Source organism: Aquila chrysaetos, chromosome 4, assembly GCF_900496995.4.
Source record: "Aquila chrysaetos chrysaetos chromosome 4, bAquChr1.4, whole genome shotgun sequence".
In the NCBI taxonomy this organism is placed as follows: domain Eukaryota; kingdom Metazoa; phylum Chordata; class Aves; order Accipitriformes; family Accipitridae; genus Aquila; species Aquila chrysaetos.
Genome location: NC_044007.1, coordinates 2,923,739 through 2,949,603, shown reverse-complemented (window position 1 = coordinate 2,949,603; position 25,865 = coordinate 2,923,739). Strand labels below are relative to the sequence as shown.

At 45.1% G+C, this 25,865-nt stretch overlaps 1 protein-coding gene across 21 annotated transcripts in view; it reads right to left on the bottom strand.

Annotated features, from left to right (window-relative positions):
• Nucleotides 1–25,865, bottom strand: part of TSNARE1 (t-SNARE domain containing 1) — a 488,733-nt gene that overhangs the window by 369,348 nt on the left and 93,520 nt on the right. For all 21 annotated transcript variants that reach the window (XM_030012179.1, XM_030012185.1, XM_030012183.1 and 18 more), the window contains one exon: nt 7,088–7,210. In XM_030012179.1, the coding sequence (XP_029868039.1) occupies nt 7,088–7,172 (85 nt within the window). In that variant the 5' untranslated portion in view covers nt 7,173–7,210. The remainder of the gene's footprint in view (nt 1–7,087; nt 7,211–25,865) is intronic.

Genomic DNA, 25,865 nt, shown 5'->3' with positions numbered 1-25,865 from the left:
CTGCTCTCCTAACTGGAGAAGTGCTCTTGAGCAACTGAGAAAATTGGCAAAGAAGAATTGGATTGAACTGACAGTATTAAAGAAATCTCGGGAGCATTGGTGTCTCGTCCAGGTCTGAATAGCTTAAACAAGAGCTGATACAAACTTTGCATGAGGCAATAGCTGAGCTTTATTTTTTAATAAAACTTAAATTTTCTTCGCTCTGCATCTGAGACGAGGAAAAGCCTTTGCTTACTGGCTCTGCCAGAGATCAGCAGCTGCAAGAGCAGCCAGAAGCAAAAAGCATTGAGCTGTATTAATTTCAGGAGCTGAAACTAAAGCACAGGACAGTCTCCTTTAGGGAAATACATCCACCTGGAAAGACATCCCAGGAGGACAGCCTCAGGTCCAGGGTTCACGACCAGGCACCCACTGGGAAGCTAAAGGAACCACCAGCACGTTCATTCTGCTCTGCTTTCCCTATCAAGGTACCTCTACCCATATGACGAGCAGACTGCAGGGAAAGGATCTTAAACTACTTCTAATTTGACCGTAATTGAGTGGAAAATGGAGCAAGCTATTCTGAGAGGATGAGATGTTTAAATGCATTTCCAGCTGAACGATGCCTAAGGAGAGGCCAGCGTCTTTGCTTTCTGATTTTCTGTTAAAGATTGGGACCACCAGCATGATCTTTGCACGTATACAGTAAAATGGCTTTGGATGACCAAGACTAACAAATAAAATTGGTAGGAAAAAAAAAAGTTTCTTTACCCAAGAGAATTTTGGTTTGTTTGGGGTTTTTTTTAAGTGCTATGAAGGTGTCAGCTCACCCTCACATATTTCATTAAAACACTTTTTTATTCCAATGGTGTCTTCTGGTTTTGCTAGTTATATGAATAAATGCATAACCACTTAACTTCCCTGAAATACTGAGATTATAGTGAAACATTTATTGTAATGTTAAAAGTGCTAGAAGCGATAGGGCAAAGGTTTTCAAAACAAACAGTTTCAAAGTTAATTTGTGTATGAAAGTTAATTCTCCTGGCAATTCCTTTTGCTATAAGACATGTTGTTCATTATTCTTTAATATGTCTTGTTATGCTTAGGCTTGTTAATTCATTAAATAACTGCTAAGATCTCTAAGATCTGGATGTAAAACAGAGAATATCCTCTAAATTTAATGAAACTGGACTAAGGAAATAGATTTAAAATGTTTGGAAGTCTTGCACAATAGCAAAGAAAAAATATGAAATAATTCCTCTGTAGATGCCACAAAAAGCTTTTTGAGGTTGTCTAGTGGGAGAGATCATCTTATTATGATTTTTTTGTATTGTTTACATCTAGACTTTGACTTGCACTTTATTTCAGGCCAATTAATGACTTATTTATTATGACGCCTGCGTCCTCTACTTCTGTGTCCCCATAAATTCAAGAAAATATGACAGGACCCAAGACTTAGAAGCAGAAGTCAATCATTAAGATTCTCAGAAACTTTTTACAGAACATTTGACAAGCCATTTTATTGTTCAGTGCTGTATAAAATAGAGGCAAGACCCCTTTCTTTACAGTCCAGGTGGTAAGCTTGGAGTAATATTTGTGAACCCATCTACGCACAGCAGATAAAAGGTGATAGAGAAAGCACCTTCCATTCTACACTTGACAGGACTCCATCCCAAAAGCACGCTTTCGTTATATTACTGAACGTGACCAAGACATGGTGCAATCCTTCAGTTCTAAAGGCTTTAATTTTTTTAAAATAAAACACCACCCTTAATATTGCACTGTAGCTTTAAATCTCCCTAAAAGACTCAAAGATTTTGTTCTTGCTTTCTTCCACTACTTTTAACTCTTTCTAACACTCTATACTAAGGACATTTAAGTGCACGGTTGGGTCCCTCATTGCTCCAGTGAGGAATAGTTGCCACAACCGGACCTAGACCACCTTCCAGACCCTTTGGACCACACCGTATGCTGCAATGACCAAGGGTTTCAGTGTCCCTTTAACAAAACATTGCAAGTATTGGAAGTCATTTGAGAATCTAATGCAAAAACAAAGCAGTATTCAGGTCCCAATATAGCAAAAGGATTAACCACCTGCTTAATGTTAATTAACCTCAGGGGGACTCCTTGTGTACTTAAGAGTTTGTTATGTGCTTCAGTACTTTGCAGTATCAAGATGTGAAGCTGGCAGTGGATTCCTTCCCATGGTTTGCCATCAGACCCAGAGCTGCAATGAGACCGCATGGTGGTCAAGCCACAGTGCTTGCTCATACACGAGCTTTTGAGTGAGTTTTGTCTGCAGAACATCTACCTCACCTTTAGCCACTGGTCCTGGGTCTCCAGCAGAGCTCTTGCCATCCCTATCCCACCAGAAGGGTCGTGACTGGTATGAACAACACCCTCCCATGCAGCACATGAGCCCTCTGGCTTTGCCAACCTGGACGCAACAATGAACCCCATAATGTTTTTTTAAGGACAAATCACTTTCCAAAACTGCTAGAAAAAGAGTGAAATAGGATTGGAGAGGACAGAAGGATGGTCCAACTGCTAAGACGGGACAGAGACAGCATTGCCAGCACTTACATGTGACTTTCCACCCAAGAGTTGGTTGGTGCACCACAGAAGCAGGTAGGTGGTAGAGAGGGGAGGGCAAAGAAAATTATAGACCCGATTCCTGGAAAAATGTTAGAACAAATCATTTAACAATTGCTAAGTATCAAGATGATAATTAGGTGATATATACCCAGCAACCACTGCCAAGAACAACTTGCACGGACCAATCTAATTTTGTTCTGTGACAAGATAACCAACCTAGCAGACAAGGAGAAAGACACATTTGCGATATATCTTGAGTACAACTTTGGCCAGTGTCCCACACGATATCTTCATGAGCAACTGAAGGAAAAATGGTCTAGATGAAGTCACAGTAAAATTAAGCACTGACCCAACAGTCTCTTCAGTGTACCTAGAAACACTGCACCTCTGGAATATGAAATTACCCTCACCCTTTCAAACCTGGCTTTTAATGTCCAGGGCACAGTAAGGTTAATAAAAGCAGTGTTAAAGATTTCCTGGCTTGTGGCATTTTAATTCAAGCTATTTGAATTCCCTGACCTCTATGCCTTCCTCTGTATAGCGGGTTTTGTTCACTTTCCCCACAAAAAGATGGTTTGGGGAAGATAGGTTGAACATGATAGAGAGTGCATGTTGCACACATCAAAATTGTAAGAATTCAGGGTTTAACTCCTACTGCTGTACAGTGTTTGGTCTCTGTTTATTTTAGATGTGTTACATTACTTAAAAAAAAATCTTTTGAAGTCACGTCAATTTTTTCATTTCTCAGGTTAAAAAATAAAAACAAAACCAAAAAACCCCAACAACTTTCTACTACCTACTTTCCAACTTCTCCATGCAACACCAATGCACAGCTGAAGCCCAGAGAAGCTCCTACAAGGAAACAGGGAAACACTTGGTTTTACATGAATTTTTGGGAGCAGAACAAGGACATGAAATGCAGATGCTGCTGGAGAAGGTCATAACTCACAGCTGCAAAGCAGGGACATGGCTTACGCCTCCACTTGCCCCTCTTCACTGTTCTTCAGTGGCTGTGGGATGACACTGTCAAGCCCTGAAACTGCTACTCTCCAAGTAATCATGGTGGTCTTCCTTGTGACACACCTTAGGGCGCTCCCTGGTTAAGGCTACAGAACATTTGAGCTTTGCTAAGCGTGACCTCTCTTTCCTGCCAACAATTTCTGATAGGGGAAAAAAAAAAAGTGTACTTGCTTTTTTTACAAAAAAATCCTGGATATCCAGCAACACCATCAAAAGCAGAGTTTGAACCAGTTTTCTGACACCCAGGGGTCCCAGGCAAACCAAATTCCCCCCAAAACTGCCTCCAGGATTCCTCCCAAAACTGCTGCAAACAGAGCCTGTGGATCTCTCTAATTAGGCTGGTCAGCAAGGGCAACTGCCACGTGGCCCAATGATGGGCTGTAAGTCCATCCATCATCACATCAACCCAGGGCCAAGGGAAGCACCTTCAAGTAATTAATCCTTCCCAGCCTGGGCAGTGCATTTGGATTGAGCAGGGAGGAAACTCAGCCAAGATGGACAGATGGGTATTAGGAGAGAGGACACCCTCCTGGTAGTATCACCCTTTATTAAAAAAAAAAAAAACACCAACAAACAAAAAAACCCAACATACAAAATCTGAGCCCCCTTTTCTTTGCTCTCTTTCAGGAAATTAAAGATTTCAAATACGAAGTCCCCAGCAGTTGTTCTTTCCTACATCCCACCCTGCGACCACTTGCCGTGACAGGCCTCCAGCTCCTTGGGTGAGCTGGGGCTGCCGAAACCTGTTTTTTCTTTGTATGTGACTTCCATGCCAATTTATTACCGAAAGGCTATAAAGCAGTGCCACCCCCATCACCTTTATTGTTGCAGGATCTCAGGGTTTTCTGTTGGATGCCTGAATATTACTGCTGGACCACACGCTACTGTTGGACAGTAACTATCTGCAGGGATGCAGGGACACTGTTTTTATTTATTTATCAGACATAAAAAGAGGTTTAGAGCACACACAGAACATGTCCATCAAGGTCTGCCCCCCTCTGTGAGCAGACATACGTACGCCGGCAGGAAGGCCACGCTCTTTTGTTCCAGCCATATCATGATCTAATACAGCGGGCAGTTTTTCTTAGCAAGCCAGTCATCCGTCTTTCAGAAGCAGGAGGCAGATGATTAGTGTTGCATTACCGTCTCCTGACAATTAATTAATGACAATATTTGGGGATACTACAACAAAAGACATCCGGCATGTGTTGCTCGGTCTCCCACGGCGAAGGGGCATTGGGAGCTACGCAGGTTCAGATGAACATCTCCGATTTGAGACACACAGGATGGAGAAGAGTTTCTCCAAGTTGCCCTCTGCCAACGCAATCAGGTTCCCTCCCTTGCAATCCTTTCCACAGGGACGCCTAGCCAAGGGACCAACTCGGTATTTAGCAAGTCCGCAACCAATTTTGGCCTGCTGGGAAAATCAACCCTGGTGGACCTCGGTCCATCGCAATGCCACCCAAGACGATCTGTGCATGCATGAAGGGCAACCCAGCACTCAACTCCAAGACATAAGCCAACACGTTAACAGGCTCCGGCCAGGCAGCCGACAGACCGTGGCTGTCTTGAGAAAGCTGATGTTTCTACATCAGCTGCTTTTTGCAATCCACTGAGGGTGGCTTCAGCATCACATCGGTAACCGCCAAACGATGGGCAAGGTGGGCACAATGAGGTATCTCCAAATATTTAGAGATTGCAAGTGTCTTGAATTGTTCTGTGCATTTGCATTAAAAATAGTGGTCCTTTCATACAGCACAATAAGTATTCATAGTTTTTTAACCTAAACTACAATGCACCGAGATTCATCATTTGTCTAGTCCTCATTTCAATTCTCTTTTCTTATGGTTGTTTCATTGTGCCCAAGTATCCCATTCTTCCTTGCTTTTATGCCTTTAATTTTGCCTTGTAGAATAGCCTAAAAATCACTATTTAGAACTGAACAGACAACTTGCCCTTACTTCAATACCTTTTCCCTGTTCAAAAAAAAAATAATCATAATTACACCCAAACTCATAAGAAAACAGAAAACCAAGACAAAACTCTATGCTGCTTTTATATTTCCATCTGGGGGGAACTGCTATTTTCAAAACAACAAAATGTTTCCTGAAGAACATTTGCAGCCCTCAAAACTTGAAAACCAAGTCAGGCTGTATTAATGAACAGCCCAGCCGAAATCAAAGGCAATTTAAGAGAGGAGTGATGTTCTTCCCTGGTGCAAAGCGATAACACAGCCCTTTGCCATGTTACAAGATCTCCTTTCCTGATGCTTCTGCAGAGGTCTGAACTCTCAGTCGTGTCTACGCTGTAGCCACTGCAGCCTCACCCTGCAGGGCAAGCCAGACCCAGGACCCAAATTAAATACAAGAATATGCTCCAGCTAACAAGCCTTGATGAAACCCAGACTAGATTAACCCAGATCAAGCCCTACAGCAATTGCCCACCTGGATTGGGATCCGGTGCACAACTGGGCAGCTAGAGATGTGGTCTTATCTGCCCATGCCCATGTGGGCTGGCCTCTTGAACAGCAGCTCAGAAGTGGGCAGGATGAGACCTACCTTCCACCTCTGTGCATGAGCCAGCCCCATGTCAACAGGGACAACTGTTGCACTACCCAGTGTTCTTCTGGCAAAGGATGTCTCCTACAACTTGCCTGTGTCAAGAAGGGGACAGAGTAGAGCCAATGCCTTCAACACACAAAAGCAGGAGGTTATAATCATTAGCTGCGCTCCATGTTATGACAGGGACATTTTGAATTTGCTTTTATGAAGCACAGCTTTGACTTGCACATTTGGGACCATTTCACATACACACGTTGACAGCTGGATGCTTTTCTCTCTCTACTTTAGCATTTCTAGAGTCCTCTGGGGCAAGGGGGAACACGTAAGTAAAGCACATCTGGTCTTTTCTTAAAAACATGCCACAAAAATAGAATCCATAGTAATTTGCAAGATACTGTTTATGGTTTCAGCATTTCCCGAGCAAGTTTTTGACCTTGCTGCCATATCCAAGCACATTTCCCAGATTCAAGCAGCCTCCACAGCAGTTAAGTTACCCTCTGTAGAAGCACAGCCCGCTGCCCTTTGCGCATCTTCCTATCTACTCCAATCATCTGTGTGCCTACAGCCAGCCAGAGAGCAACCATTTGGACAAACTTCTTGCAAAGGTGACGGGTAGATAAGGAAAGTCATGAGCAGGTCTAGAGAATATACTATGTTTCTTCTTGTAATCCCCCCCAAAAACCTCCAAAATCCTCATCAGCGCTGTTCTTCCACATTGCAGCCTCAAGTCCTGAGCATGGTAAAACGTGGTGCCTCACCATCCAAACTGAACTCAACAAAACTTTGGGTTTCACCTTTGAAAATCACTATCAGAAATGACCTCTGGAGATAATGTTATATTTATACATCAGCCACACTGAACATGAGCAGGTAAAACTTCAGTCCCCAGACAGTCAAGTAGAATAAATTACAGCAAGGGATCAATACCTTACCGAGGGGTTGATAGCCTTGTCTCGAAGGGCCTCCAAATGGATTCCTGCTCCCAAATCCACTCCCATCAATGGATCCATAAGACATTTTCTAGATAGCAACAGATGTGGGATTATACTTCAAACCTAAGAAAACAGAAAAAGACAGATACAACACTGTTAAAAGTCAGTTAAACCCCAGTATTCTAAGAAAAAAGGGGGGGGGAAGGCAAATGAAAAAATACAGGACTATCTCCAAATTTCAGGATGCCCACCTGCAAAAAATAAAAGCACTAAAATCCAGGTCTCCTGGACTACTGCTGATCTTGGGGGCAAACAAGTTATTTGACTTCCCTGCGCCTTATTTTCTCCAGTGATAAAGGGCAACCATTTATCTGATTCAGCCACGGCAAGACTTTTAATTCCTCACTGTTCACAAAGTGCTTTGAGATCCTGAGCTGGTAGGCAAAGACTAGGCACTCGATCAAAAAAAAGGTAATGTTGTCTTCTGGAACATTACCACTACGCAGCTGGCTAGAAGTCTATCCATCATACTGCAGTCTTGATGAGCTCTCAAAAGAGACAGTTTACTGCTATATTATAAGCTCCTGGGCCTCTAGTATAAATATTGGAGCCAGAGTTATTTTTCCTTGCTGGTTTAAAAAAAAAAAAAAAAAAAAAAAAGCTGTAAGGCCTGCAAGGCCTAAGGTAGTAAGGTAGCAGCAGCAGGATGAAATCAATGCAGCACTGCCAGAGAAAGACTACTTATTCCCCCTTCCCACCTCCCCATCCACAGGCGGTGTCTCACCATGGGCCCCAGATACCCTCCAGCATATCAGCAGAGTCCCAGTACTTTGATATTAAAACTGGTTCAAACCTAAGGCATGGAGATGATGACTACAGAGGAAGAGAAGAGATAAAGGTGCTGTGTCAGTTGGGGCATGATACAGGATCAAACCTGGCTGCTGCTTCCTTACACCAAGACTGTGAAAAAATGCTCCAAACAGGGAAAATCTGGAGGCTGAGGATAGAGACTTATTCCCCAAAAAAAGACGACAACACTGCCTACAGGGTAGCCCTTCACCAGGCAGTGATGCTGCAGTATAGCAGCATGGGAGAGTCCAGTGGAGAGGACACGCTGGTGTGAGATGACTGGGAATACCACCTGCCCTCCATGTAGGGAGTTGCTCTGTCTTATAAATGTTATTTGTAAACTGAAGGAAAAACAAAAAAATTGGGCCAACAAACCACCCTCTCCAACAAGCACGTGCAATCCCTTCAGTGCGATGGCAGTACCACAGAATCATCGAATGGTTTGGGTTGGAAGGGACCTTCAAAGGTCATCTAGTCCAACCCCCCTGCAATGAGCAGGGACATCTTCAACTGGATCAGGTTGCTCAGAGCCCCGTCCAACCTGACCTGGAATGTCTCCAGGGATGGGGCATTGACCACCTCTCTGGGCAACCTGTGCAGTGTTTCACCACCCTCATTATAAAATGTCTTCCTTACATCTAGTCAGAATCTACCCTCTTTCAGTTTAAAACCATTACTCGTTGTCCTACTGCTACAGGCCCTGCTAAAAGATTTATCCACATCTTTCTTATAAGCATCCTGTCATCATTTCAGCCAGCTGGTAACAAAGCACCACACAGCCACTCGCTCACTCCTCCCTCTCCAGCTCTGGCGGGATGAGGAGAAAATATAAAGAAAAGCTCGTGGGTTGAGACAAAGACAGGGAGGGATCACTCCCCACTTATGGTCATGGGCAAAAACCAGACTCAACTTGGGGAGGAAACAAAATCAGTTTAAAATACTACCAATCAAATCAAAACAAGGAACAAGGATAATGAGAAGTAAAACCCAACCTGAGAACAGCTTCCCCCCACCCCTCCCTCCTTCCCACCTCAACTCCACTCCCGGTTCTCTCTACGGGGAATGGGGGTTGGGGTCAGTTCCTCACACCTTGTCTCTGCCGCTCCTTCCTCCTCAGGGGGAGGAGGACTCCTCACTTGTCCCCTGCTCCACCGTGGGGTCCCTCCCACGGGAGACAGTCCTTCACGAACTTCTCCAACATGAGTCCTTTCCCCGGGCCGCAGTCCTTCAGTCCCAGCCTGCTCCAGCGCGGGCTTCCCCAGGGAGCGGCGGCCATCTTGTGGGGCATCCATCCCCCTGCTCCGGCCTGGGCTCCTCTCTCCCCGGGCTGCAGGTGGGCATCTGCTCCCCTGCTGCCCTCCATGGGCTGGGGGGGGGACAGCCTGCCCTCTGGTCTCACCAGGGGCTGTGGGGGCATCCCCTCCTCCCCACCTTCCTCACTGACCTCGGGGTCTGCAGAGGGGTTCCTCTCCCATTCCGATCCCCTCACTCACTGCAGGTTTCCCCTTCTTAAATCTGTTCTCCCACAGGTGTTACCACTGTCACTGATGGGCTCAGCCTGGGCCACAGGTGGGTCTGACTTGGAGCCAGGGAAGCTTCTAGCAGCTTCTCACAGGAGCCGGCCCTGCGGCCCCTCCCCTGCCACCAAAACCCCCGCCACACAAACCCAAAACACCCCCTTTAAGTACTGAAAGGCTGCAATAAGGTCTCCCCAAAGCCTTCTTTTCTCCGGACTGAACAAACCCAACTCTCTCAGCCTTTCCTCATAGGATAAGTATCCCAGCCCTCTGATCATTTTAGTGGCCCTCCTCCGGACTCACTCCAACAGGTCCATGTCTTTCCTGTACTGAGAAAGATGTTGGGGTGTAAGGCTGGATGACATGAGATGCTCCATCCTGGGCTTGGATACTGTGCTGGTTTTGGCTGGGTTAGAGTTGATTTTCTTCACAGCAGCTAGTATGGGGCTATGGTTCGGACTTGTGATGAACACAGTGTTGATAATACAGGGATGTTTTCGTTATTGCTGAGCAGTGCTTACCCAGAGCCAAGGGCTTTGCTGCTTCTCATCCCACCACCAAGTAGGCTGGAGGGGCACAAGAAGTTGGGAGGGGACACAACTGGGACAGCTGACCCCAACTGACCCAAGGGATATTCCAGACCATAGGACGTCATGCTCAGCATATAAAGCTGGGGGAAGAAGAAGGAAAAGGGGAACATTCGGAGTGATGGCGTCTGTCTTCCCAAGTAACTGTTACGCATGATGGAGCCCTGCTTTCCTGGAAATGGCTGAACACCTGCCTGCCCATGGGGAGAGGGGAATGAATTCCTTGTTTTGCTTTGCTTCAGTGCAGCTTTTGCTTTACCTATTAAACTGTCTTTATCTCAACCCATGAGTTTTCTCACTTTTACCCTTCCAATTCTCTCCCCCATCCCACCCGGGGCAGTGAGCGAGTGGGTGTGTGGGGCTTAGCTGCCGGCTGGGGTTAAACCATGACAGTCCTTTTTGGCACCCAATGTGGGCCTTAAAGGGCTCAAGATAATGACAGATTTGCTTGGAATGTGCTAGATCAAATTTATAGCTGTTATTGCTGTTTAGCTATTAATTGGCAGGCTCCTGTGCTTGCCACGGGGCTTGCTTGCCTTACTGTATACTGGAGTCTAGTGCTCGTTAGTAGCTGCTTTTTCTCTCGCTGTCGCTGTACTGCTGTAGTGCTTATCATCTTACTCTGCTGTGCCTGGGAACATTTTGATAACAGCAATGGTGATGCGCCTGGGCTGGCAGATGGCCAGGGCATCGCTGCTGTTTCTGTGCTGCTGTAATGGACAGGCTGAAACTGCAGTGTGAACTTGAGTTGAAGGGACTGTGACCTGTGGATGAGCCCACGCAGGAGCAGGACACCCCGAAGCATCTTTGGCCATGGTTATGTCTGTGCCACAGCAGGTATACCTCTGAAGGGATTGTGGCACAAGGATAAATCCATGTTGGAGAACGTACACCTTGAAGCATCAGTGGCTGTGCATGAGGCTATGCTGGAGCCCCTCGAAGTGTGTGGCCATGGGTAAGCCCACGACAGAGCAGGTACACCCCTGGAGGGACTGCAGCCATGGGTAAGGTCAAGTTGGAGCAGGTTTACTTCTGAAGGGACTGTGGCTGTGGGTAAGGCCACGCTGGAGCAGGTACAGCTCTGAAGGCATTGTGGCCCATGGAGAAAACCACGCTGGAACAGGTACACCTCAAAGCGACTGTAGCTGTGGATAAGTCTCTGTGGCAGCAGGTATGCCCCTGGAGAAACTGGCGCATAGATAAGGCTCCACTCGGAGCAGGTACACCCCTAAGGGACTGCAGTCTGTAGATAAGTCCAAGGCGGAGCACGGGCAAGGCGAGGACTTCATTGCAACGTTAAACCCTAAGGCCTTCAGTCCAAACCTATGGTAGCCAACCTGCGATAGCCCAAGTAGCCAGAGCGAGGATGAGTGCCTCTATTTGTGTGTGCATTGAGAAGACAGAAAATGAAGTAAATGAGAGGGAAAGTTAAAAGAAGCCATCTGCGAACCAAGGATCTCCAAGACAACACCACAACAATGGATCCTGTCAAGCATAAAAAACTATAAGCATCACAAAAATGTAATCTATGATGTCTTGATGGAAGTTCTTTGCAACCACTAAACACTACAAGAAACAGATGAAGATTGACTTGGGGAGTCTGCAAGGGACTTGGGAACAAATCTTGCCTCTCCCAGGTCTCAGCTTAGCCCACAACTACCACAGTAACACAACCTCCATTGCAAATTGCAACCCAAGATCGAGCAAGACCCTTACCTGGGAAAATAAGGGCCCATAAAAGACAGTTACAGGAAAATCTGTGGGCACGGATAACTCCTTATCTTATTTTCTTTACCTCCCAGCGTGGCTACAGATTAAGACTGCTGTAAGCAGGGAAGTGGGACAATGAAACAGCTTGAAGAACTGCCTCTGTACAGAGGTTGATCCTGAGCCATCCTGTCCTTTTAGAGATACGCAAGTGGAAGCATTTGCTGCCACAACTTCCCCAAGGCCACATACAACAAACGTGGAGTAAAAGTCTACACCATGTTGTAAAATGACTTGATTACAACTGGGCAAGTGTTTCTTTGGCAAAGAGTGAATGCATCTATTTTTTCCCCCAACAGAGTGCTGTGAAAGGGGGAGAGAAGGAAGGCTTTTAGAGCGCTCCAAATGTTTCATGTTGATTTATAATTTTCAAAGCATGCTTCCATTTTAAAACTTTTTCTCCCTGTAAGGGAAAAAAAAAGAAAGAACTGAAAATGAAATATTTTGGTTTCGTTTAAACAACCTTTTTAGAAACAACCACCTCCCACCCCATCCTACTAAGCCATTGAAATATCCTTTATTCACACAGCTCCGGAACCACACTCCTACCGCACAGTAAATATATTTACAGGAAAATTTAACAGCAGATCTAAATACCTTTAATTTGATTGGCAATAAAAGCATTTCCCTCCCCATCCCCATGGCACCTCCCAAGTCTTTTGTCTACTGCTCCTCAGGGAGACTTGTCCAATTTACTGTGAAAGCAGTTTGTACAAATTGGAACAAGCACTGCCTGACATGCTAGATACAGAAAAAAATAAAAAAAAAAAAAAGAAAAAAAAAGAAAAATATTTTATCACAGCTTTATCCTCATCACCTAAAATACAAATGAAGGAACAACCATGCCTAAGCCAGACTAAAAGGACATCCATCCTGCCAGAGGCATGAATTTGTATTTTAATGACATGCAACTACTTCTTGCTTTGTATATCCTGTAGAAGTCAGTCATGCAGTGAATATAATAGTAGGATGTAGGATCTCAAGGAAAGGGTTAGTCCATGTTTCTTGGATTGGGAAAGATACTGGCAGGCAAAATTATTTAAAGAGTTCCCCTATACACATCAGTCTCCATTTAGAAGGACATTCAGATAGCCAGCATAATTAGTAGTAGGAATGAAAGGTAAGGTTTCAGCATAGAAGAAATAGGTTAGAGAGTACTTCAAACAAGTTAGATTTTTTTTAAAGTTGAGTTTGACTGAGAAAGACATGAGCATACTGGAAAGAAAAGGAAAAGGAGGACAGATGGATATATTGGAGCGAATCCAGCAAAGGGTCATGAAGTTGATTAAGGGATGGGAGCATGTGATACATGAGAAGAGGCTGAAGGAGCTGGGTCTGTTCAGCCTGGAGAAGGGAAGGCTCAGGTGGGGTTTATTAATGAGTATAAATGTCTAATGGGAGGAAGCAAACATAATGGACCCAGACTCTTCTCATTGGTGCTCACTGACAGGACAAGAGGCGATGGGGATGAACTGAAATACCGGAAATTCCACTTAGAAGAGAAAAAAAGCTGTTTGTTTGGTTTGGTTTTTTTTGTTTTGGTTTTTTTTTTTTTTATTGTGAGGATGGTCGAACACTGGCACAGGTTGTGCAGAGAACTTGTGGAGCCGCTATCCTTGGAGATATTCAAGCCTTGACTGAACATGGGCCTGAGCAACTGGCTCTAGGTGATCCTGCTCTGAGGAGGGGGGTCGGACAAGATGACCTCCAGAGGCTCCTTCCCACCTCAGTGGCTCTAGGATTCAGCAATTTTCCTACTATGATACATGAAGCAGTGCCTGAAACAGCTTCAGAGCCATTCATGGCCCCCTTGGCAGACTGCAGGACCCTTACTGGGCCTATTTACTAAATGGGTGGAGAAAAGAGGAGTAAGAAAATTGTGACGCATAACCTTCATTTCTGTCTCCTGCAAAAATACTGGAATAAATTCACTGCAAGTATCTGATGGTAAAAAACAGAGTAACAACCAGCATGCATCTGGCAACAGGTCATATCAAACCAATGTTAACTTCTTTATGCAACAAGTTAGCAGGCAGTGGAGTTAGCACAAATACAGCAGATATTACAGCTTTACGCTATTGGGGGTTTCCTTGCATGGTGTGAGATGGATTGGAGGTGCAGGTGAATTTTTTCTAATTAGAAAAATGCACCCAGTGGACTATTGTCATAACCAAAGAAGAAACTGTGTGGGGTCCACCAAGCTCTGCTCTCTCCATTTGTATTTTGAGCAGTGAGCTGGGTGATGGAACAGGGATTAGCCTTATTAAGCGCACACACGACACCAAACAGGGAGGTTATATGAAAACTTCAGCATTCAGAACAATACTAACAAACCAGAAGTGATGTTGATGTCTGACAAAGAAAATAAGATGTTACATAATTTGGGTCAGCTGCAAGGACCTGAACTGAGAAGCAGCAAACATGCATGAACAGATGATGGGGAACAACTGGCCAGTGCTGCAGAGAATAATAGAATCACAGAATCATTTAGGTTGGAAAAGACCTTTAAGATCATCAAGTCCAATCGTTAACCTAACACTGCCAAGTCCACCACTAAACCATGTCCCTAAGCACCAGCTCTACATGGCGTTTAAATACCTCCAGGGATGGTGACTTAACCACTTTCCTGGGCAGCCTGTTCCAATGCCTAACAACCCTTTTGGGGAAGAAATTTTTCCTAATATCCAATCTAAACTTCCCCTGGTGCAGCTTGAAGCCATTTCCTCATGTCCTATCACTTGTTACTTGAGAAAGGACACTGATACCCACCTTGCTACAAAGCCCTTTCAGGTCGTTGTAGAGAGTGATAAGGTCTCCCATCAGCCTCCTTTTCTCCAGACTAAACAACCCCAGTTCCCTCAGCCGCTCCTCACAGGACTTGTGCTCTAAACCCTTCAGCAGCTTCGTTGTTCTTTGGACACACTGCAGCACCCAAATGTCTTTCTTGTAGTGAGAGGCCCAAAACTGAACACAGTATTTGAGGTGCGGCCTCACCAGTGCCACATACAGGAGGACGATCACTTCCCTGCTCCTGCTGGCCACACTATTTCTGATACAGGCCAGGATGCTGTTGGCCTTCTTGGCCACCTGGGCACACTGCTGCCTTATACTCAGCCGGCTGTCAACCAGCACCCCCAGGTCTTTCTCTGCCAGGCAACTTTCCAGCCGCTCTTCCCCAAGCCTGTAGCGCTGCATGGGGTTGCTGTGACCCATGTGCAGGACCCAGCTCTTGGCCTTGTTGAACCTCATACAGTTGGCCTCAGCCCATTGATCCAACCTGTCCAAATCCCTCTGTAGAGCCTTCCTTCCCTCAAGCAGATCAACACTCCCACCCAACCTGGTGTCTTCTGCAAACTTAACTGTGGGTGCACTCGATCCCCTCGCCCAGATCATTTATAAAGATACCAAACAGAACTGAGCCCTGGGGAACACCACTTGTGACCGGCAACGAACTGGATTTAACTCCATTCACCACCACTCTTTGGGCTCGGCCATCCAGCCAGTTTTTTACGCAGTGAAGAGTATGCCTGTCCAAGCCATAAGCAGCCAGTTTGTCCAGGAGAATGCTCTGGGAAATGGTGTGAAAGCCTTTACTGAAGTCTAGGTAGACGACATCCACAGCCCTTCCCTCATCCACTAAGCGGGTCACCTGGTCATAGAAGGAGATCGGGTCAGTCAAGCAGGACCTGCCTCTCATAAACTCATGCTGACTGGGTCTGATCACCTGGTTGTCCTGTACGTGCCACGTGATAGCACTCAAGATGATGTGGTCCATAACCTTCCCAGCACCGAGGTCAGGCTGACAGGTCTGTAGTTCCCTGGAACTTCCTTCCAGCCCTTCTTGTAGATGGTGTCACATTTGCTAACCTCTAGACAACTGAGTCCTCCCCAGTTAGCCAGGACTGCTGATAAATGATTGGAAGTGGCTTGGTGAGCACTTCTGCCAGCTCCCTCAGTACCCTTGGGTGGATCCCATCCGGCCCCATAGACTTGTGTGTGTCTAAGTGGTGTAGCAGGTCACTAACCACTTCCCCTTGCATTATGGGGGCTTCATTCTGATCTCCATCCCTGTCTTCCAGCTCAGGGGGCTCGGTACCCCAAGAACAATTGGTCTTACTATTAAAGACTGAGGCAAAGAAGGCATTAAGTACCTCAGCCTTTTCCTCACCCTTTGTCATTATGTTCCCCCCCCGCACCCGATAAAGGATGGAGATTGTCCTTAGCCCTCTTTTTGTTGCTAATCTATTTATAGAAACAGTTTTTATTGCCTTTTACAGCAGTAGCCAGATTAAGTTCTAGCTGGGCTTTGGCTCTTCTAATTTTCTCCATGCATAACCTCACAACACCTTTGTAGTGTGTCAGCTTCTGAGTTGTCTGCCCCTTCTTCCAGCTCTCTTTTTTTCCCCTGACTTCCAGCCAAAGCTCTCTGTTCAGCCAGGCCGGTCTTCTTCCCTGCCAGCTTGTCTTTTGGCACACGGGGACGGCCTGCTCCTGCGCCTTTAAGATTTCCTTCTTGAAGAATGTCCAGCCTTCCTGGACTCCTTTGACCTTCAGGACTGCCTCCCACGGGACTCTGTCAGCCAGGCTCCTAAACAGGCTGAAGTCTGCCCTCCAGAAGTCCAAGGTGGCAGTTCTGCTAACTCCCCTCCTTACTTCTCTGAGAATTGACCTCTATCATTTTATGATCGCTACGCCCAAGATGGCCTCCAAGGATGGAGGGATGCTATAGACTGCAAGCTGAACATAAATCCACAATGACGTTTCCTGTAAAAGTGGCAGACATTATCATGGGATGTATAAATAGGATTACAATCTTCTAGACAGGTGAAGTAAACCTTTTGCTTGACCCCACACTGCAGAGTCCTCAGCTGTAGGCAACAACCTCTAGCAAAGATTTTGCCAGAGACTGAAGAGAGTCTAGAGGGAACTTAGAGAATGACAAGAGGTCAAGACAACACGACCTGCTAGGAAAGACTGAGTAAATGGGGTTGCTTTGCCCATAGAAGGGAGGATTGATGGGAAAACTTGAGACTTCAAATCTGTGCAAAGCTGCTGCAAAAAGAAAGAGAGGAAAACATTCTCTTCATTTGTGTTGGACAAGACAAGGGAATAGCTCTAAACCAAAGCAGGAAAGATGAAGTGAGACACTGGGAGAGCCTACATGCAAGGACAAAGCACCTCTGGGAAAAGGCAATGTAGGGAGGGTCTTCTTACACCTGGAGATAAGAGCAGCCAATGCTGGTCAGGGGCCAATACTGCATCCAGTCCTGTTTAACATCTTCATTAATGATCTGGATGATGAGGCAGAGTGTATCCTCAGCAAGTTTGTTGATGACACCAAACTCGGAGGAGTGGCTGATACACCAGAGGGTCGTGCTGCCATCCAGAACGATGGGACCTGAACAGGCTGGAGAAATGGGCCAACATCACAGAACAGTTGAGGAGACCATCTAGGCCAACTGCCCCAGCTCAAAGCAGGATCAGCTAGAGCAGGTTGCCCAGGATTGTGTCCAGCTGGGTTTTAAATATCTTCAAGGATGGAGACTACACAACCTCTCTGGGAAACCTCTGGCATTTGACATCCATAAACTGGAGTCCCTCCTTGGTATCTAACCAGCTGTATTATCAAAGTGCAGTGGTGGCTGTTTATGGGATGGGAGGAAGAGGTCACATAGGCAATGTGATCTAATGCAAAAGTGGTGGCAGACACAGAACTTCCAGACTCACAAACAACTTCCAGTCTTGCATTTGCATGCATCCCAGGCTGAGCATTCACTCTTTTCGGGACAGGTCCATCACATGGTGGGGAGGACCTCCAGATTCCTCAGGAAAGAGAATTAGGAACTTGGCTATGGATTCAGTGGGACCTTCTGGCAGGCTAACAGCCAGCTGAAGCCAAGACCAGGCATCCAGGTGAATTCCTTGCCCTGAATTTCAGAGTGAGCTGTTGGTGCTGCTGGACTCCTCACCAGATTTCTCCTGCCTGGGGAATGGCACTGCTACCACAAAGCAGACTGTTTCTGTTTACTGTTCAGCTCTAGAAAAATAAAATCACAGACAATTTGGATAATAATTACCTGCCATTAATGAATGCAGGGGGTGGTGAGAGCAATGGCACTCTTCTATTCTATTCCCAGCTTTACCACTGTTTTGCTGATGGAGACGTGCCTTCACTGAGGGCTTCAGAAGTGATTAGCGATCATGACACCTCCATTTCTGGATGAACAACTAGAGTTACAATTTTCTGAGGTTTTTAACCCAGATAAAATCCTTGTACCAACCAGCCTGACCTTCATAAAGAGAGAGCAGATCATTTCACACAAATCATCTTTACGCATCAACCCCTACAGTTTCTGGTCAGACCAGGTCACCTCTTTCCATAAGAGCCTCTCGGAGGCTCCAGTTAATGAAAGATCAGCCCCAGCCACTCCGTTAGGAAAGCTGCGCCTTCTCCCCTCTTGAACTTTGCTGTTTGATCTCTGTTGCCTCTTCCCTCAGATGAACTAAACAGATTGACCCCCCTTTCATTTCTCACTAGGAGACTTGTTTACCAGCACGCACCAATGTCCTGGTTAAACCACGAAAACAAATCACAATAAGTGAGAATACTCAGCATTTTCTTGCTTGCCACAGCGCTGCCTCCATTTCCCTGCCTGTAAAATGGACAGACAGATACAGAGCCCTCCTATTTGCAGAGTACCAGGATTAACTTGGTTAATATGGAAGATTTTGAAGCCGTGAGATGAAAGGGCGTATTTGCAAAGCGTGCTGCTTTTCCAAATCCCCTCTAACAGTTTGTTCCCCAGACTAGACGCTGTCATTTGTGTCACAGACATGCCGCTTTTTAGCTTCCCTTCTCAGGGTTCTTCTCAATTATTAAAAACAAAACTCAATAAACCCTTATGCTGCTCACCTGGAAAAATACCTCTTTCTCAGAGAGCCTGAATTTATGAACAAGCTCTGCTGTTGAAGCACCTTTTTTTTTTTTTAAATCAATGGTTTTAACATTGAGTTGGTGTAATTTCACAAATCCCCAAGTGCTCGCTGAGCCTCATAACATGACTGTCAGAGGTCAATCAGAATAGCTGCAGGGGATAACCTTCTTCCTTTTCATTCTGTGTCTTTGAGGTAATTTATGCTCCTCTGGATCTTTTTCTGATGTTTGTAATATTAACGTCATGTTCTCGGGTGGCTTTGGGCAGGCAAGGCAAGGAAGCAGTGCTCAGGAGCTGAAGAAATGACTGGCAGGAGAGCGGTCCAGGAGCGATGCCCTGCACACAGCAGGGCTGGGGATGCAGCAATACAGATGCTTCTTCCCACTTTGCTTCCCAATTAAGTTTTAATGCTGATGGAAGGTCCTTGGAGAGTGAAGTCATCTCTGTCCCCATGGCCTGAGGAGCACACTGTCTAGCCTAGGTTGACATGGCACAAAATATGGTGGCAACAACAACAACAAAAAAAGCCCAGGACATTATATCTATAATCAGACCTTGTACAAATTGAATTCTGAATTCCAGAAACTTCTAGAGACACATATGTAGTACTTGACAGGTACAACGTCACTTATGACTGTAAACAACCTGATTCAACACACTGAAGCACGCTCTTGTCTATCCTCCTCCAGCTGAAGTGTACTACAGAGCGAAGCAAACGCCCACAGCCTTAAGGCATCGTGGAGTAGTTGCAAAGTAAAAACAGCACAGATTATCTCAGAAATGAGCTGCTTCTGCTATTCTGGAGATTTGCTAAGAAACAATGAGAAAAATTCTCTTTTCGCATTCTTCCTCATCAAAGCCTTATTTCAGGAAAGCATCTGATCACTTTCTAACAGATTTAGTTTTTCTCCCCTGCAGTACAGCTGCCATTGTCGACATCTCCAGGAGCAGAACACTTTGTCTCAGGAACAGATACTATCAGGATAGGCTGTGAAGTCCGATAGCAAGATAAGACATCCATGACATTTTATGGAGATATATACTGAGCCACAAATAGAGATGGTTGGCTGTGCTTCTAATTGGGATGACACTAAGAGCTCTGGCTGGCCTCAGTGCACTTGATCGCAACCTTCACTTAATCTCGTTTTTCCACCAGCTCAGCAACACGACACAAACCTAAACATGAACAGTTTCTGCCTAACCCCTTCTTTAATCAGTCAGTCAATCCCAAGGTTTGCAGCTAACAGCACCCATCAGGTACACCAGACCCTTTCTTGTCAATCACAAGGCACCTCCAGCCCCACCAAGCTTGCAAAGGCTCCATCTAAGACCTCCTATTGATGTTAGAGGACTTAAGATCTGATGGACTGTTGTGCAACGCAAAGGAGAAGGAAATCATAAACAACAGAGATGGGAAGGAATGAATGCCTGCAAATCATCTGTATACATTTCACGTTACACAAATGTCCGCGTATCAGACACGAAGAACAGAGGTAAGGCAAGCAGTCTGGAAGCCTGTTGTGCTCCCTTCATGTCAGTCCCAGTTGCCACTTCAATACACAGACATTTCTTCCCCATTGACCTGACCGCATGTCTTCTCACAAAAGAACTGAAGACAGTCTTCAAATCCTGCTAAGTGGCATCAGAGACAGGTTGGCCTTAGGCAGATGCCAAGAATAAGGACTAGATATATTTTGTTTAGCTTGGGAATCTCAGATTCATAGACCCCCCATTTAAGCCGTATAAACTTCTTGAGAGTAAAAGTAGCTATTTAGGGCTGCTAGAAAAAGTCTTCCGTCAAAAGGATCACAGATGCCATGGAAAGATGGATGCCTTCCATCTTCAAAGCACAAGGCAGCACATACTGAAACAGTTGGGTTCCCAAAAGCAGCAGCTGAGTGTGATAAATGACAAAGTGACTGCACTAGCAAGGTCAACCCTCAGGACCCAAATATCTTTTCACCTGGAGAAGCAATCAGGCTTCCTTGATACCTAGGTATTTAGATCAAGAGAAAAGAAGGAAGACTGTTTTTGGGAGACCAAAGATGTTTTGGAGCCTACCGCCACCGAGGTGTATGCAACACTTTCTACTGTTCAACTCCAGGCTATACAGATGGCAGTGCTCAGATGACCCAGTGCCAGGTCACTATTAGCTCACTTAGATCGAGATGTGATGTCACCCTTCCTATTTTTTAAACTGACATTAATATAATGGTTAAACAACATTTCTTCTGGCTCTTGCAGGAGAAGATGATCTACACAGCTTCCAGCCCTGAATTTCCCTAGTACAAATGCTCTGAAACAGTTCCTGTTCTAATCCACCAAGGGTTTTCTTTCTTTTTTTTCCTGTATTGCCTTCTTCTATTTGCTGTTTTGTGCCACGTTGTCTACTTTTTGTGAACCTTGCATGTAGAACAGTCTTAATCTATCCATATGCTAGACAAACACAGAAGTATTACATATTTCAGTGAACAGCAAAATTAAATTTCCAGTCAGTTCAGAATCCAGGTTTCATCTGCTTTTTCACTGGTTACAAAAGATGAATATTAATATCTATTTGCTGTAAAAAAAACTGGGAGGAGGAACACAAAGAAGAAGGAACTGATGTCTAGTTTGCTACTGTGAAGTTAGAGTAAACTTATTGATTATAAAAGATGTACATGCATGAATGGATAAAGACCACCTGCAACACGCTATGTCAGCTTAATGAAATTAGAAATAGCATTTATAAATTTATATTGGATTTCAACAGGATAAGGAAAAACACATCTGACGATGGCAACCAGTTTTGTGTCCACAGGAACGTCTTGACTGACAGACCTGCAATGCTTTAGGGGAAGGAGATGCAGGGTAAAATGGGATGCATGAATTAAGTAATAGATTCCTAAATCCCAGGACCCTGCTCCCCCATAACCCAACACCACTCGTTTCCTTTGTACCACTTCCCAAAGTAGAAATACTGCTATTCAACACACACGATCAGAATATACATCAGCCTAAGTTCTCATCTACACCAACGTTCACTGGTAGTCATATCATAAATAAATCCTGCAGAAGGCTAAATGAGAAACAGCATGGTCTATTGAAAAGACACAGTACACTGTGGGAAATTCAAGAATCTACTACCTTTGGTTGCGATTCGTCAAGAAACAATAAACAACTTGGTATCTTCATTTCAGGTTTCCTACCAAGACCACGGGAGATGACAAAGTCAATTAAGCACGGTGTAAATGAAGTCAAGAGATGGTTGTGGAAAGGAGAGAATTGAAAAACTATCACACTGGCCATATGATGTACAGCAGTCTCCAAAGCCTAATGTCTGGGGAGAAAAAGTTTGGGGGGGGGGGGGGGGGGGGTGTTCTGCTTGGGGTTTTTGGTGTTGGGTTATTTTAAGTGGGAACTGAAAGAAAACCAATGAGATGCTGTGCAGCTGTTTTCAAGTTTCTTTCCAGTGAGAGGTCAGCACTCAGGAAGGCAAAATGAAACACATTAAAAAATCAAATGTCAGTGAAAGTGGGCAGCCCAGGTCAACCACCAACTCAAGATGCTGAGCCTTGGCAGGAGCTGAAGGGTGGCTTGGGGAATCCCCAGAATGCCCTGGAAGCAAAGGCCACCTTTGAAAAGGTAGAAAGAGGGACCCACAAACCCACGCAACCAAGGTGAGAAATAGAGATATCTGCAAATATTTCAGGGATATAGAGAGGAGAAAATAGTTCAACACAACCCCAAGCAGTGACTAGCTGGAACGTGAGCACGGAACCAACTACTCTGTAACCATCATGTAACTATGAAATCATTAGTCCTTGCCTTCCCCCATGAATAACCTCAAAGAAAGGTCAAAAAACCACAGCGGCCACATTTACTTATGCACCCATGCAAAACACCTTAGGAATACTGCATCCAAATAAATACTCATCGCCTTCCCCTCTTTATACAAATCATCTAGCTCGTGAAGAGGCAAGGAGGGCCAGCTTGTACACACCACCAGCCTCTGCTGACAAGAGCCCTTTTGATGTTTCTATTCCTTGCTCTGCTCATTGTGCTTCTACAGTGACTCCAACTATGTATCTTCACACAAGACTACAAAAGACTTCCAAACAATGGCCATGCTGTGAGATAAAGTAAAACCAAGTAGCAAAAATACATGCGCTCCAACAATGAGAAAATGCAAGAAAGATCCTCGGGATTGCACTGGTTCCTGTGGTCACCCGCTGTGAATCACAGCCTGGAGGCAGCAATGGCCGTGAGCCAATTTTCCTGCCAAACTGAAGTGATTTTGCTGAAAAACCTCCATTGAACCTGCATTGGGCCACTGTACCCATTGGAGAAAAAAAAAAAAAGCGTGTCCAATTTTCCAACTCTTTCACCTTTGCCAAGACCCCTCACTGATGGAGAACATGGTTGATCCCTTAATTATTTCAAGTGATCCTTAATATCACACCGATCTGCTGTTTACAGAAGGACTTTCTGCCTGTATTTTTAAAGCACAACACAATCTCCATAAGTCAGGAGGGAGGGTGAGCACCTTGACTAGCTTTATTTCAACCTTCCCCCTCCCCAAATAAAAGCCATCAAAAAATAATAAGTTTTTAAAGCAAGGGATGCTCCTCAGTAGGTGCAAAGTCACAGGCAGGCAAGGAATTGCTGGGGTTGCTTGTAACAAGGCAACAGGATGAAAATTAAGTAATGTGGCCTGAAGAGGAGCAAGCAATAGAGATGTTTTTGACCACAGACATTCACCACAGGGATGCTGCAGAAAAACACAGCAACAAATTTGCCTAGATCGTAGGAAAACACACTAACAACCACCCCTCATCAGCCGGGGAGGGAAGGCTCTCCACGATGGAACGGAGCCTCCTGCCACATCTCCTGCCTGCAGCAGAGCACGGTAAGCAAGCGCAGGATTAGCATAGCAGGAGAAAAGAGATTTCACCGCGTTTGAAGGCTTACAGGCAAGGATGACAAGAAAGCACGCACAAAGCGTCTGGATGTGTAAATATGTGTTGTCAAAGGAGCTTGTCTTCTCCAGACCAGCTCCACTCAGAAAGCGTTTTCTGGGGAGACAGCAGAGACAGCTAACAGCATGAGGCAGCCTGCGGAGAGCTAAACTCATCACCTTCCCAGCTTTCTTTCACCCTAATGACAGATACATTTTGGGGTACATCCACCATCATGCTAAGAAAACCGTATCGGTCAGGTCTCCTCTGACACAGCCTCCAATCAGTTATGACCCAGAGACCATAAAAAGCCCTGTTTCAGCTCATTTCCCAGCGTTGGTATCATTCGCCGCACACTTTGGGACTCCTTCCTGCTGATAAGCTCGTGTAGCACATGATGGCACCAAAGGGAACCAAGTGCAAATATCAAGGAGAAAAAGCAGCTTCGCTTCAGCGCGTGACTCATGCAAGAAGAACTCCAAGCCCTGAACAAGCCAAAGCAAAACAGCTGACTATCAAACCCTGCACGTAAGCGCAAAGTTGCCCTTAAAAATACAGACTGCAACATTTTCCACCAAAAAAGCAGTTTGTATTTTTTACACAGTTAGCCATGTCTAAGAGCCTGATGAGACAGGACACACAGTGTGGGATGCAATTGTCTAAATATAGGTGCCAACTACCATCTGAGATGCACTGTGAGGCACGTGTGGGGCTGGTAGACCTGACTGGTGATACACAGCCTTCTGGGCTGGCCCAAGAGTGGGAACCGGCTCCAAATTAAGGCACCTAAATCTCAGTGTGTGCAAAAGGTATCTGAGCACCCATGGCTACTGGTAGAGAAGTCAGTCCAGTCAGTGAAGACTGGAGAACAAGTCAAAATACGCAGGAGGTGCCTACTTTTCAGTAAAGAGAGGGAGTGGAGGAGGATGGCAGCTCCTGGGAAGGATAAACATACAAGAGATAAAAAAAAAATAAAATTTACCTTTAAATGTCTCATCTTCACCTCTCGTTTCTGTGCTTTATCTAATTCTACCACTTTCCTCCTAATACAGTAGAAGAACTAAACAGGTGAGGTCTCTTTAGGGTGGGAAAAAAATGATGAGGTGGGGGAAAAGCCCATAAAATAACACCCCAAGAAGTCCTGAGTCACCTGGAAAAGGCAAACCACCCCCTCTTTTTCCAGTGCAAGAACTGGGGAGTAATGAAGCAAATCCAGGAGAAGACAGGAATGAAAAAAAGGAGATACTCCTTCGTGTAAAGTCTAGGTAATCAAGAACTCCATGCCACAGGCTGCTCTGGATGCTAAAATCTTACACAGGCTTAAAAATGTAATAGGACTATGAGAAGAAGAAGAAAAAAAAAGAAAAAAAAATCCATCATGCCATATTAAATGTACCACCTTTGACTCAGGGAACATGGGGAAACACTGGGAGAAGCCTTGCTCTCTTTGCCCTGTTCTCATGCTCTTCACAAAACAGCCATAACTAATCACATAACTGGACTGGATTTGGTCCACTTTGCATAAACACATCTGTGTCCTGACCTAGTTTGTCTCTTTGTATGACAATACCAGAAGGAAATCCTTCAGGTAAGCACAGAACTGGATAGTTTGAGCTGCTAGGATACTTGAAATTTGCCCCTTTTCATCAGCGGCTGTGTCTTGCCTCTTCCCATGGCCATGGTGAGTACACCCTCCACTCAACTCCAGTATTTTCGCCTTATAAAATAGGTTAGACCCAACCTTAAGAGCCATATTTCAAGATAACCATATTATCGAGAATCACCAGATCTGTGTCACCTAGGAGTAAAGAGAAATACTTAGGAGAACGGAGAAAGCAAGAGCATCGCCAGGGTCCCATCAACCACCAAAGTCTGGTGGCTGAGCATCCTTCTGTGTTCAGGAAGGCTCAAATCTAAATCCATCTGTGCATTTATGAAGGTAAACAGTCTTTGGAGACTAAAGTCAGGAACGGGCACAAGGAACTAACAGATGCTAGGTTCACATCTGATGAAAAGTGTGCAAAAGATGCATCTGTGTTGTGCTTCATTTCATGGCTCTTAACAGAAATATTGTAATTATGTTGTATAACTGCATACCTGTAAAGGATGCACGTGAATCAAAGTGGTTATAAGCTATAAAAATATTTAGGTCCCAAATAAGGTGAGGCGAGAGATGGACCCTGTTC